This window comes from Neomonachus schauinslandi, chromosome 2, assembly GCF_002201575.2.
Source record: "Neomonachus schauinslandi chromosome 2, ASM220157v2, whole genome shotgun sequence".
NCBI lineage: Eukaryota > Metazoa > Chordata > Mammalia > Carnivora > Phocidae > Neomonachus > Neomonachus schauinslandi.
In genome coordinates, this window is record NC_058404.1 from 163,566,235 (window position 1) to 163,581,255 (window position 15,021).

At 37.4% G+C, this 15,021-nt stretch overlaps 1 protein-coding gene across 4 annotated transcripts in view; it reads right to left on the reverse strand.

Annotated features, from left to right (window-relative positions):
- Nucleotides 1–8,387: 8,387 nt before the first annotated feature.
- Nucleotides 8,388–15,021, reverse strand: part of SLAIN2 (SLAIN motif family member 2) — an 80,924-nt gene continuing 74,290 nt past the window's right edge. For all 4 annotated transcript variants that reach the window (XM_021701575.2, XM_021701574.2, XM_021701573.2 and 1 more), the window contains 2 exons: nt 10,291–10,609; nt 8,388–8,903 (listed from right to left, as the gene is read on the reverse strand). In XM_021701575.2, coding sequence (XP_021557250.1) covers nt 8,837–8,903; nt 10,291–10,609 — 386 coding nt within the window. In that variant the 3' untranslated portion in view covers nt 8,388–8,836. The remainder of the gene's footprint in view (nt 8,904–10,290; nt 10,610–15,021) is intronic.

Here is a 15,021-nt window from a genome sequence, read left to right on the forward strand (position 1 = left end):
ATCAAATTTCCATATTTTAACCATTATTTTTTCAAATAATTTTTCTGTGCTATTTCTTTCTCCTCTTTTTCTGGGACCAACATTGGTGTGCTGAAGCCAGCTTGTTTGTTGATTCTGCATATCTCTTCCCAACTCCACGTTCAGTGACATCATGTTGATAGCTTGAAAATGGCCATGGTAGGAGTATTTACACCTGGACATAGGAAAACATTACAGATAAGGACTTTTTTTTTTTTTTTGAGAGCCAGTTTACTACTGGACTCAATGACACAAATATTAGATCTTTTGATATTGGTTTTCAGGTTCCTAAGGCTCTGCTCATTTTTTTGGTCTTTTGTTACTGTCTTCAGTTTGACAAATTTTACTGATTCCTCTTCAACATCACTGACTCTTCCATCATCTTCAGTCAGCTACTGAACCCACCTAGCAAATTATTAAAATTTCAGATTATCTTTTCAGTTCTAAACCTTCTGTTTGGTTCTTTAAAAAATAATATACTACTCTCGAGAACTTTTTTTTAGATTTATTTTTTTAGAGAGCGAGCGAGCTTGCAAGTGCACATGCACAGCCAGGAAGGGACATAGGGAGAGGAAGAGAATCTCAAGCAGACTCCCCACTGAGCCTGGAGTCCCATGCGGGACTCAATCTCATGACCCTGAGATCATGACCAGAGCTGAAATCAAGAGTTGGACGCTTAAACAACTGAACCACCCAGGTGCCCCCCTCTTGAAAATTTCTAAAGTTCCATTCATCTCGTTTTCCTTTATCTCATAACAGCTGCCTTAAAATCTCTGATAGTTCTAACATCTGGATCATCTTGGTATTGACATTTGTTGTCCTCCTTGAGAATTGATCACATTTTCCTGGTTCTTTATATGTTGAATAACTATAGATTATAAGTTGAACATTTTTAATATTATATAGACTCTAGGTCCTGTTAAAATATTCTGGGCAATGTTGATTTTTGTTTACCAACCAACCCAGACAGGATCAGACAGCAAGTTCTGTTTCATCTTCTGCAGGCTGTGGTTCTAATATCAGTTCAGTTTACGAAGGCTTTGCTATGCTAAATTGGATCAATCTCACACATGCACTACTCAGTAGTTAGTCTGTGTCATATTCAGTGCTCTAAACTGTAGTTCAGTTCTCAAAGACCTTGCTGTGCTGCTTTAGGTCTGAGTATGTGCAGCTCAGGGTTAAGTTTAAAGGTTGTGCTAATTACAACAAAATAAGAGGAGTCCCTTCTCTAGCTCTCTTCTCTCTGGTATCCCCCCTTGCCACACAGGGCCCGTTTGCCCCGTCCTTTGACCAGATATATGGGGGTCCTCTTGGCATGTTAGCTCAACTTGACACCATTACTGTGCAGTTCCCACCGTACAACCCATCTTCAGGACAAAGAGTAAATAGAGAAAAAAATGAGGATTATCCTCACATTCCTCAGATGCCAAGTGTTCTCTTCCCATTACTTCTGTCAAGAGTTTCCATCAATTTTAACTGTTGGCACTGCTTGTTACCGGGGCTTACCAGTGACATGCCATGACAGAAAAGAGAAAAGAAAAACCCTCAACATGCTCTAGCTTCCAGGAGCTAATTTTTTTCTGGTCTTCTAGAATTTTTCTCTCATAGGTTTTTCCACAGAGTTCCCTCTGGTTTAACCCATCAGAGGAACCACTATGACAGGTCTACTAGGTGCCCTCTCCTGGCTCGGGGCCAAGAGAGAAAAGGAAGGGGGTAGGGGATGAAAACTCACCCTTGTATGGATCTCTTCAGGTTTGACTCTACTCCCATTCCATCTGCTTTTGTATATTTTTCAGTGTCCTCAGGTAGTTGCCTTTTGCATTTTTGTTTTTAAGTGGGAGAGAGGTTTTTTGAGGGCTTACTCCATCTTGACTATGCCTGAAATCCAAGGCTGCATTATTTTTAAGAGACCCAAACTGGAAACAACCCCACTTTCCTTCAACATTAGAATAGACACATTGTGATATATTTATACAATGGCATATAACATGGCAACGAGAAGGAACAAACTACAGTGATATCAGCAACATGGGTGAATCTCACATTACTTCTGTAGTGCTTGAGTCTGAGAAACTCCATTTTGCCTTTAATCAAATTAAGATAGAAGAAAATTACAGTGTATGGTTCCATTTATATAAAGCTAAATTATAATGTTAGAAATCAGGATAGCTGTTATCACGAAGAGAGGGAAGAGTGATTGGCAGGTGGCAATATGAGAGCTTTAGGGGTGCTAATGGTCTATTTCTTGCCCACATGGTTACACATGTAATCACTTAGTAATTCACTGAGCTGAACATTCATTTTGTACTTTTCTGTACATATTTTGCATATCAACTTCAAAAAACATTTGAAAATTTAACTCTTCCTTCTCTGGGGAATGGACAGAATCTTAGCTTAAATTGACCTATGTACCAAGGGGAATTTATAATGACTGAGGTTACTTCATGGAATTCAAGAAAGGAATGATCCTGGGCCTCAAGGACAACTGAGCCAAGGGCTCAAATACTGTTAGAGCCTTCTCTCACTACAGATGTTCCCTCTAGGAAAATATGACCACTGACATGAAACAATCATTTTATAGGATATACACTGAGACATTTGTGGTGCAAGACTAGGCCCACTTACTGGGGATAGCACCACTTTCAGGGAAAATGGTCTTCCCTCATTCCATCCATGTTTTCATAGGAGCTTTTAATTAACCCTGATCACCTGACCACAGTCAACTAGTCCAGAAATGAGCACTTGACTGTGTTGAGGAATCCTATTCCTGTAAGTTTTGTTCTCAGGATCAGAGTCCTATTTTTGAATAGGCATGCTTGGGGTGGGGTGCAGCCAATCAGCTGATCCTAAGGATTGAGAACTCTAATCTAGACTATCTCAATTCTTTATTTGGTTGTGCCTATTATTTCTTAAAAGTATTTTGTTTTAAAACAGGAATTGTATTCAACCAATATTGTCAATTCTGTCTGGGTAGACTGTTGGGCGGGGTGGCAGTTCAAGTGTCAATAACAGATACTATATGAAGAACTATGGTAATACTGGTTTGGTGAAGTTTTGGAATTAGTATTTGTATACTCTTTCTGGAACTCCTCCCCCAGCAGAATCGATCTAAATGATGGCAGTGACCTCGGAGTTAAGAAAAAGTTATGGTGTCAGTCAGAATGGCTAAAATTAACAAGTCAGGAAACGACAGATGTTGGCGGGGATGCAGAGAAAGGGGAACCCTCCTACACTGTTGGTGGGAATGCAAGCTGGTGCAGCCACTCTGGAAAACAGTATGGAGGTTTCTCAAAAAGTTGAAAATAGAGCTACCATACGATCCAGCAATTGTACTACTGGGTATTTACCCCAAAGATACAAATGTAGGGATCCGAAGGGGTACGTGCACCCTGATGTTTATAGCAGCAATGTCCACAATAGCCAAACTGTGGAAAGAGCCAAGATGTCCATCGACAGATGAATGGATAAAGAAGATGTGGTATATATATACAATGGAATATTATGCAGCCATCAAAAGGAATGAGATCTTGCTATTTGCAATGACGTGGATGGAAGTGGAGGGTGTTATGCTGAGTGAAATAAGTCAATCAGAGAAAGACATGTATCATATGACCTCACTGATATGAGGAATTCTTAATCTCAGGAAACAAACTGAGGGTTGCTGGAGTGCAGGTGGGTGGGAGGGATGGGGTGGCTGGGTGATAGACATTGGGGAGGGTATGTGCTATGGTGAGCGCTGTGAATTGTGCAAGACTGTTGAATCACAGATCTGTACCTCTGAAACAAATAATGCAATATATGTTAAAAAAAAAAAAAAAGAAGATAGCAGGAGGGGAAGAATGAAGGGGGGGAAATCGGAGGGGGAGACGAACCATGAGAGCCGATGGACTCTGAAAAACAAACTGAGGGTTCTAAAGGAGAGGGGGGTGGGAGGATGGGTTAGCCTGGTGATGAGTATTAAAGAGGGCACGCTCTGCATGGAGCACTGGGTGTTATGCACAAACAATGAACCATGGAACACTACATCAAAAACTAATGCTGTATGGTGATTAACATAACAATAAAAAAATTTAAAAAGTTACGGTGTCAACCATGAATATGATCCCAATTTCATAAGAAGAAAAAAACAAATGACAATATCTGCAAATTTAAGTGGTTGATTACCTAGGGAATTAAGTGCTTTGTCTTCTTTTATAATTTAACTATTTCTCTAGTTTTATATAATAAACAATTTTTCATAAGAAAAACCAACTAACGTTATAAAGATACAAACAATATATATGACAGATTTTTTAAATAACATCTAGGAATATCTGCACTCAGGAATGGAGAAATGTGGGTCAAGCTTTCAGTATCAGTTAATGTACACCTCCATTCAAAAGCAAACTCATGTTAAAATATTTTCCCATCCTCAACGGAAGACTTTCTACCCTTCCATTTAGCATTTTATAAGAATGTTAGGTTTAGGGATGCCTGGGTGGCTCAGTTGGTTAAGCGTCTGCCTTCGGCTCGGGTCATGATCTCAGGGTCCTGGGATCGAGTCCCACATCGGGCTCCTTGCTCAGCAGAGAGCCTGCTTCTCCCTCTGCTTCCTGCTTTCCCTGCTTGTGAGCTCAGCGGAGAGCCTGCTTCTCCCTCTGCTTCCTGCTTTCCCTGCTTGTGAGCTCTCTAACAAATAAAATCTAAAAAAAAAAAAAAAAAGAATGTTAGGTTTAGCACTTAAGTATTTATTTCTGGATGGTGGGATTGCAGGATCCCAAGGTGAAATGTGGGATCATTTATATTTTCTCAGTTTTTGAAGCAATGAGTCTCTATTAGTTTCAAAATCAAATATTAAATTTTTTGTTTTTTGTTTTTAAAAGAGAAAACATTAAGTTTAGCCAGTTTAGATAAAGAATTGGTTCGAAATTGGCATGCAGTTAACATAGTTTTAAACTGACTTGTATTAAGTAAGGTCTGTGAGCGAAATCTGTTCCATTTTCAGACTAGTAACCAGAGGACCACTTAGTCCACTCAGACTTATATTTAGGATCATTAAAAATATATTAGGGGTTGCTAACTTTGGCTTCATGCTCATGTGAACATCCTGTTCACTACCTGCCTCAAAGTTCGTTTCTCTATTATTTACTCTGCTTTTGTAACTCAAAGTTAAACTTTGATATAGCAAATATCTCACAAGAACCTCCATGTGGGTTTTCCACTGTATTGGGTATATAAGAAATTTAAGAAAAATTCTCACTCATTGATTTACAAGTACACTGACATTTAATTTTAAATGGTTCTTAGAAGTTTTTGGGTTGGCTTGAGGGGAAAATTCAAACATATCATTTCTCTATGCTGTATTAATGAGACTAATTGTAACAAAGGACAGAAAAACTTCCAAAAGGAATGTGGGGAACTAATTAATCACTGTATAATTCTGGATTTTCTTCCATTTATCCATAAGAGAAAAATGCACGATTAACTAAATAAATGTATTTGGTTTGAAAATGTATTAATTTTCCCTTTTGGAAAGTCATATATAATGTCTTTTTGCTTGTTTTACATATGCTGGCTTTTTTTTTTTTTTTTTTAATGCTGGCTTTTTAAAAGTAGGTATCAATTCACAGCAGGTGACAAAGTTCCAAGAACATACCAGTTTTGAGTAAACTATAAATATACTCCAAATAATTCAAATATGAAATAACTAGGACAAGGAGAATATAACATGATATATTCCAACTCATGAAGATCAAGTTTGAAAGGGCAATATGACTTGGGTCTGTGTGTTTAAAAAAAAAAAAAAAGAAAATCAACTGAGAAATTGATTAAAACCAATTGTAGGCAACTTGGGGTGGGGAATCTTACCATATCCAGAAATTCATAAAACACTTGAAAAAACAAATATAAATTTAATAATAAACATTATGGTCAGGCTGTTTTATTAAGGAGGCAACCACACATACAAGTTCAGCTATAGAAATGTTTGCAAATCAAACTTCATGTGATCTAAAAGGACCATGCGTAATGTCAAAAATGGATGTCTGTACATTCAATAAAAATTTAAACATACATAGTCTAGATCATTCTGGAGTTATACAAATGTCTGGGGACACATGTATCTAATTTCCTTTCAAAAAAAACTCTTATAAAAGTGATATATTGAGATAATTTTAAAAAGTATCTGACAATTATGAATGGTCCCCAGTTTTACAAAATGTGATTTCCAGGGCATGAAAACTGAAAAAAGTCAACTCTTCAGAGAGTGTTTTATATTATACAAACAAGTTCTGTAGAAAAATGATCCAGCAAATGCTTGAGTTAAGAATATTTATATTTTTTCCAATTTTTTACACTTTTATTAACACACTTACAAAAAAATAACATTCAAACACTGAGAAAATTAAATAACTTTGGAAGCAGAGCTCATAGCTTTCTGCTTACATATAAGTGACAATTCTGGGCTGTTGGCACAGAAAAATAATCAACATTCATAAAACCCTTACTACTATATATCAAACATAAGTTAAAATCATAGGCACTAGTTTATCAAATCCACATTTCTTCTGTAAGACTAACCACAGTGAATCCTTAGATATTCCCAAACAGAAAAATTGGCAATACACAAAGGCCTTCTAGTGAAAAGGCAATTTTTCTCTTTAGGAACCTAAAAGCCAATAGTCTGTGGTTGTACAACCGCAGGTAAAATAATGCTTTACCCAACTCAGACCCAAATACATTTCTAACAAGTGATGAAGCATTTTAATAAAAAAAAAAATAGACATTTTTTTTCTGATGCAGCCATTTAAAAACAAAGTTAAATAACCTGAATACTCCTTTTGAAACAGATAATCTAACTTAATGTAATGGGTGTTTCAAATAGAGTTAAAATTCCTTGTAATTATTAGATTGCAGCATATTTTTCTTTTGCAATGTTGCACTGAAACTGAGACCTATTTTGTTTTGTGTACATGGTTTTAAAAAGAGACAGTGGCTAGTTCTTTCTTTTCCTTAGATTTTTACATGAGTTACCCCCCACCCAAAGCAGATGCTTTATCTTCCTCTGAACAGCAACATTTTTTAGTTCATCATCATGTGGAATTCTGGCGCCGCCCTTCCCTGACCCACACCCATCACCCTCAAATTCAAGGATACAATTTCTCCCTTGCATTATACACCAAAATACATTAGCACTGGCAGTTTAAATCTCCAGCTGCACGTGCTAACTGAATGACTCCCTATTGGTCAAGCTAATAAAAAATACCATGGTGTCACGGCAGAATTGGGGCCTTGGTTTTAAACATTTTATCATTCTCTCAACCTATCAACCTCAATGCTATCCTGAATATCAAGTCTCTCACTTGTCTCTCAATTTCTTTTGCCAACTTACAGAATGTCTTTGACTAACAGGAAATGAATTTATGTTCAAGTCTCTAAAATCCTTTAGGTAACCTGACTGCCAATATTTCAGAGCCATTCAAATTAAGTATTTTAAAACAGACCTCACCATGAAAAATGAGAAGCCCGCTGAAGGAAGTTTTAGTCTGGTAATTGTCTAATAAAACCGAAATAAGTGATTTCCAGGATATACATAAGGGCCACTAGAGAGCAAGTATTTAACAGATTAGAGTCATATGTAGTGGGTTTCATTTGTTACCAAAAATGTAAAAATTAACGTAAGGCAGAATCCAAGTCAAAAGGGACAGTATTTTCAAACGAGGTTTTACACAGTTACCTAGTTTAAAGTGGATCAACTTAAGTAGGATTCAGCAGGCTCTATCTTCCTACCACATAATAGACCATTGTGTCAATTAATAGTAACAATACAACTGTCATTACCAGAGATTTTATAAGTTAAGTGCATAGATTTTTTCCCCCTCTCTCTCATGGTATGGTATCGTTCCAGGTTGTAAGCACTGAGGCGGTGTTAGTTATATCAAGAATAAAGACACATACTACTTGCTCTTTCCTATCATGGAAACCTGCTAATAAAAAGACAATCTCTTAGTTCTGTAACAGATGTAATAGCATGTGAAGAAGTCGGCTTCAATAGCAAAGGCTATCTTTCCTGAGCCAGGAGCTATAAAGTTTAGAAAGATTGTACAACTGATATTAAGCCCTTTTGGCAATCAAAACAAACACGCAGAAGTCCGATATGTCAATGCAATACAGTGGATGCACGGTGTAACGTTATCTGGTGGTGGTGATATGTGAGCTACATCCAAAACTTAAGATTAAACAAAATGACAGTTTTTCTGATGCATCAGGTATCATGTTTGAAATCTCTAGCCTAGATTTCTTCCCACCCCCATCCTCCCTTCCACCTCAATTTCGTTTCTTGGAGTACTAGTGAAACACTAGTGAAACATTTTAGATAATTAGTCAGAATATTAGTTCTCATTAACACAAATATTTATTGATGCTATTTATACAGTAAATTAGTTCGAATGTGAAGTTTTGGATAGCTTGAATTCACCATTTTCTTGTGCACAAAGGTATTCTCTCATTTACAAATGGGCATTTCTCTTTGGCATCCATTAGTTTTTTGCCCAGATATTGGCCTCTGTCAAATATTAAAAAATCAACTTAGTTTCTACTAAACAAAACTAAATGTGATTCCATGGAGAGTGATTGTATGATTACCAAACACATCTGATGTTAAATGTCATTAAAGTGCTGCTTGATCATCTCTGTCAGTTTGTGCTAATTAAGACAGAGAGGGCTGGGATTTATAAACCCCAAGAGTCTTATCTGAACAGTCTGCATGTAAAAGTTGTCTTTTAGCCTGGTGAAGGGGTATCCATGAAGCTGTGGGCCTCTGCATTCCCATCTTTGCTGGTCAATAGCAGCCATCTTTCCAACTGTCATCTTTCATGCTACCATAGGTTTTAGGAGCTGGCAAGGATCTGAAATAAAGCAATTTTGTTAAGTGATTTGTTAGGCTTTATGAAACATTACCATACTATCTCCCACATATATTAATTACTTTGCAGGTGGCATCCCGATCCAATGAAAGCTGTTCCAGGGGACTACTGAGATCAAAGCTCTAAACAGCCTATTAGCACAATTGTCCCACACCTGGCATTTCTAACTTTCCAGGTGACTTCACTAACATCTTCTTGTTAACACAGCTACTATAGTAAAAGAAAGGAAAAGACTGTTTCATCTCTTCCAATGGCATGGATCACCAACATTTTAATTAATTAATTAAAAAATTTGAGGGGGGCAGAGTGATGAATGTGACAGTAGAGACTTAGTGTCACCATCACTTTGAGAGGCAAAACGACATAGTGTTTAAATGGACTTTTAAGTCAGACATACTTAGAACTGAAAGCCTTTAGTTGTGTAGTCTTAGGCAAATTACTTAACCTCATTAAATTTCAATATTCTCCTCTGAAAAACACGGATAATAACAGTTTAATATTTATGTTATTGTAATGTTTAATGTTACTGTAAAAATTCAATAAGGTACCTGTAAGTTATTTAGCACAGTGCATAGCAAAAAGCTGTTGTACTCTACTACTGAATTCAGAAATGTAATACATTTATCTAAGAATGAAAGAGATATGGGTAATTCAGTTTAAATGCTTACAAGATGAAAGCCATTTTTTTCCCCATGCAAATAAATATTTAAAGTTTAATTATGCTTGGACTCCTAAGTTTATTGATGGTGGTAATCACATTCCTGAAAGGCAGATACTACGATTACACAGATGCATGGTTCCCAGCCTGGCTGGCCTCAGAATCACCTGAAGATTCAACAGACAAACAAAAAAATTACCCACAGATTTTGGCCTTCATACTAGATCTACTCTCTAGGGGTAAAACTTAGGCCTCTACATTTATATAAATTCTACAGAAGATTCTGAACTATATCAAAGTTTGAAAACCACCCTCCTAGATTATACTCAGATTTGGTAGCTAGAAGTTTTATCTTAAATCTTACTCTAGGTTCTAATAAGCTTATCTTTACTGAATAACATATTTAAAATGAACAAATATCACAACCAAATTGAGTGATTCTAACAATTTTTTCTAGGAGTTCTCGCTGGTGCCTAATCATGTTAGGCATCTGTGTGAATTTTAGCTGACCAAAGTGGAATGACACCCTTGTATCTTAAATGACGATTTCTTTAAAACAATAAAGTCACGTTTTATTCCAATTCTACTAAGACTCTAATGGGAACCCATTAGGACTCTCTAGGTTTGCTACCACGTGCTGTGATAAGCATAATTCTAAACTACCCACTTTCCTATGCTCAAGATTGTTTCAACAGAACATCTGTCACTTACCTGCGAACGGGCTGTGCAAGTTTGCTGCGAGGCACTGGTATACCCCCAGCAGAAGGGGCACTGGGTCTGGGCAAGCCACTTCTCATCGCGGTTGTCCCTGCAGGTCTGGTTAGAGTAGTGCTGTTGATATTGTTGGGAGGATTTGCTGGGACTGTGTTCTGAACCATGGGAGGCCCAGGTGAGGAGGTGGTCTGTGTGAGCTGTGTTGTTTCTTGGCTACCAGGAGAACCAGAGCCATGGTTACTAAATGCTTTTACTGGTTGCCGGAGAGCCAAAGGAGATGGTGCTGCAGGGGAGCGGAATTTGCCTGGAGAAGGTACTGCAGAATGGCAAAGAAAAATCAATGTTTTTAGTAGAAACTAAGTGTAAGTGAAACCAGTGCTTTATATTACACTTGATGACTAGGCCACCAGTACATCTGTATTCACGAAAACTTGCTTTACAGAAATGCAAGGAATAAAGAATATTTCTGGCTAACAAAACAAAACAAGATAACTGTAAGTCCTAAATAACCAAGTCCTTATTCAGAGGACTGCAACTATCCTTCATTACAATGTTTTAACTATGCCAGCTAGGAATCCACAATACCAGAAGAGAAAAGGCATTCAGGAATCTATTTCACTGTAGCAACTAACCTGGGCCACATTCTAGAAATGGAATAACGGTTGACTACCACATGGTTGACTAGAATTTGAAACATACTCTCCCTTCAAAAAACTGTTCACATAAACATGTATCAAGTATCTGGTGGCTGTACTTCAAAGTCCTATATCACCTACAGTGTAACTTAAGACTTGGAAATAAAACATTAAAAACAAAACAAAACAGCTTCTACTGTTGTGCTTCACCAAGTAGAGAAGTTATAAATCTAAGGGCATATCAAGATGTGTATGAAGGCACAGGATAAAGATGGTACATTCTTCTGGAATGTCAATTCTATAAGTTAAAACACTTTTAAGTTAAAATAAATACTGATACATGAAAGAATAAAATGTAAAATTTGCATTGTTTTAAGCCAAAATAGGACTACAAATAAATATTATTGTGGTTATTCCTTAACATTATAAGTTCTGCTCTCCTAGGGGACACATTCATTGTTCCCTGTTTGTTTGGTTTAGCTAAGTCACCTCTAAAAGGGCATCAATTTTAGTTTCTTCAAATGTCCATGAATGGATACACCAAATGTAAATAAAAAAATATTACCTTGACCTGCTTATCTAACAAAGAATTTGGGAGGTGAAGAGAATGGGATGTGGAAGGAAAGAGGGAGAGCTGGATCAGAGACAGAACCAGGTCACCCTATTCTCTCTCAACCTCTATTAGGTTGGGGAGGATATGACTGAAGGGAAAACCTTGGTCTTAAGACTCCAGAAATGGATTATTCCACACAACTCCATCTTCTTCACTTCTACTAATCTGTCTACATGGTAATAGGTAACAGTAAGGTCTGCCACAGTAGCGGGTAGGAAAGGAAAAAATGGATGGCCACTATTTTCTTCTGCTATCTGAGAGAAAGAAGAGAGGATACACTTTAGCTTCAAAACTCCCAAACGGGAAATTCCTCTTATCATCCTTTCAATAATGTTTTTTATACATAGCCTCCTTCCTTCCCAACTGATCTTTCTTGCCTTCTGTTTAATTGAAGTCCCAAATGTCAGCATCTCTGTACTTAAGATATGTTAGGCCCCAGTACTTGATAGGCTCAAATGATCTCTGCTTGGCTTCAAAAACATTAGAGCCATGATTCTCAAACTTGACTGTGCATCAGAATCCCAAGGAGCTTTTTAAAAAAGAATACAGAAACCCAGGCACCACCTCCAGAAAATCTAGTCCAGAATGAAACTCAGATATTTATATTAAAACCACCACAGGAGCTTCAAGCCATGATGGCAAAACTGGGAAGGGGGTTACCTTCCTACCTGTAAACACCTGTACAACTGGACAAAATATACGAAACAGTTTTCAAATATTGGACAACAGGCAGTATAAAACTATAATTCTGGAGAAAAGGAAAATAAATGTAGTGAGCCCTGTGAGCACACTGGCTTTTTGGGGGGGAAGGAGATGCTTTTTGGAATGTAGAGCAAGGAGGATCCTGAGCAGATCAAAGTTATCTTGCTGAGCTGAGAAGACAAAAGCTGGAATTTGAGGAGAAGAGTACCTTAGAAGAGGGAGCTGCTCCAGAAGACCTCCATAACTCAGCTGAGGAGTCTACTTGAATCCTTGGCTAAATACTGTGCTACGGATATACCAAGTGAAGTTCCATGAGACTGAGCAAAGGAAGACTGAAATGCTGTAAACTAAATGAAGCCTATTACTTGAAAATAAATTATAATAAGTTAAATTTGCAAAAAAAAAAGTGATATATGAAAAATAAGCCAACAATAAAAATAAAATGTAATATTAAAAGGCACTCAGCTATTCTAGAACAATAAAAGGGGGGGGGACAAGGATCTGAATGGACAGAGAGAAAACAAACTGAGAGATGGTAGATTTTAAACCAACTATACTGATAACTGCATTAACTATGAATAGTAATCGCGCCAATGAAAAGGTAATGATTGTTGGTACCCACAAGAGAGAAAGAGCTACATGCTATCTAAAACAAACATTTTAGAGAGGACTTTCCAAGACAGTGGAGGAGTAGGAGACCTTAGTTTTGTCTGGTCCCAGTAATTCAGCTAGAGAGCTACCAAATCATTCTGAACACCTGTGAACTCACCTGGAGATGTAAGAAAAGAATTGCTGCAATTCTACAAATAGAAAAGCGACCACTTTCTGCAAAAATGACAAGACAGAAAAACTCACCTCAAAAATGAGAACAAGAGGCAGTACTAACTACCAGGGACCTAATCACAGTATGGATATAAGTAAGATGCCAGAAACAGAGTTCAGAATAATGATTATAAAGATACCAGCTGGGCTTGAAAAAAGCACAGAAGACACTAGAGAATCCTTTCTGGAGAAATAAAAGAACTAAAATCTAATCAAGTCTAAATAAAAAAGGCTATTAATGGGATACAATTAAAAATGGAGGCCCTAACTGCTAGGCTCAATGAGGCAGAAGAGAGAACTAGTGATAGAGAAGACAAAATGATGTAAATAAAGAAGTCGAGAAAAAGAGAGATAAACAACTACTGGATCATGAGGGAAGAATTCAAGAGATAAGTGAGATCATAAAGCAAAACATTATTAGAATAATTGGGATCCCAGAAAAAGAGGAAAGAGAGGGGCAGAAGGTATACTGGAGCAAATTATAGCACAGAACTTTCCTAATGTGGGGAAGGAAATAGGCTTCCAAGTCAAGGAGGCACAGAGAACCCTTCAAAATCAATAAAAATAGGGCAACAGCCCAACATATAATAGTGAAACTTGCAAATCTCAGAGACAAAGAGAAAATCCTGAAAGCAGCCTGGGACAAGAGGTCTGTAACCTACAAGGGGAGAAACATGAGATTGGCAGCAGACCTTTCCACAGAGACCTGGAGGGCCAGAAAGGACTGGCATGATATATTCAGGGTGCTAAAAGAGAAAAATATGCAGCCAAGAACACTTCATCCAGCTAGGATGTCATTCAAAATAGGAGTGATAAAAACCTTCCAGGACAAACAGAAACTAAAAGAATTTGTGATCACCAAACCAACCATACAAGAAATATTAAAAGGGATCCTTTAAGCAAAGAGAGAGCCCTTACAGGTAATATAATGCACTAAATTCAGATCTTTCAATAGTTAACTCTGAATGTAAATGGGCTAAATGACCCAATCAAAAGACACAGGGTATCAGATTGGATAAAAAAGACTCATCGATATGCTTGCTGTCTGCAAGAGACTCATTTCAGATCCAAAGACACCTCCAGACTGAAAGTAAGGTGGTGGAAAACCATTTATCATGCTAATAGACATCAAAAGAAAGCTGGGGTAGCAATCCTTATATCAGACAAATTAGGTTTTAAACCAAAGACTGTAATAAGAGATGAGGAAGGACACTATATCATACTTAAAGGGTCTATCCAACAAGATCTAACAATTGTAAATATTTATGCCCCTAACATGGGAGCAGCCAATTATATAAACCAATTAATAACAAAATTTAAGAAACACATCAATAATAATATAATAGTAGGGGACTTTAACACCCCACTCACTGCATGGATAGATCATCTAAGCAGATCAACAAGGAAACAGGGCTTTGAATGACACATTGACCAGATGGACTTCACAAATATATTCAGAGCATTCCATCCTAAAACAATAGAATACACATTCTTCTTGAGCGCACATGGAACATTCTCCAGAATTGATCACATACTCAGTCACAAATCAGGTCTCAACTGGTACCAAAAGACTGGGATCATTCCCTGCGTATTTTCAGACAACAATGCTTTCAAAGTGAAACTCAATCACAGGGCACCTGGGTGGCTCAGTTGGTTAAGCAACTGCCTTCGGCTCAGGTCATGATCCTGGAGTGCCGGGATCGAGTCCCGCATCGGGCTCCCTGCTCGGCAGGGAGTCTGCTTCTCCCTCTGACCCTCCTCCCTCTCATGCTCTCTGTATCTCATTCTCTCTGTCTCAAATAATAAAATCTTTAAAAAAAAAAAAAAAAGTGAAACTCAATCACAAGAGGAAATTTGGAAAGAACTCAAATACATGGAGGCTAAAGAATGAATGGGCCAACCAGGAAATTAAAGAAGAATTAAAAAATTCATGGAAACAAAGGAAAATACAACTGT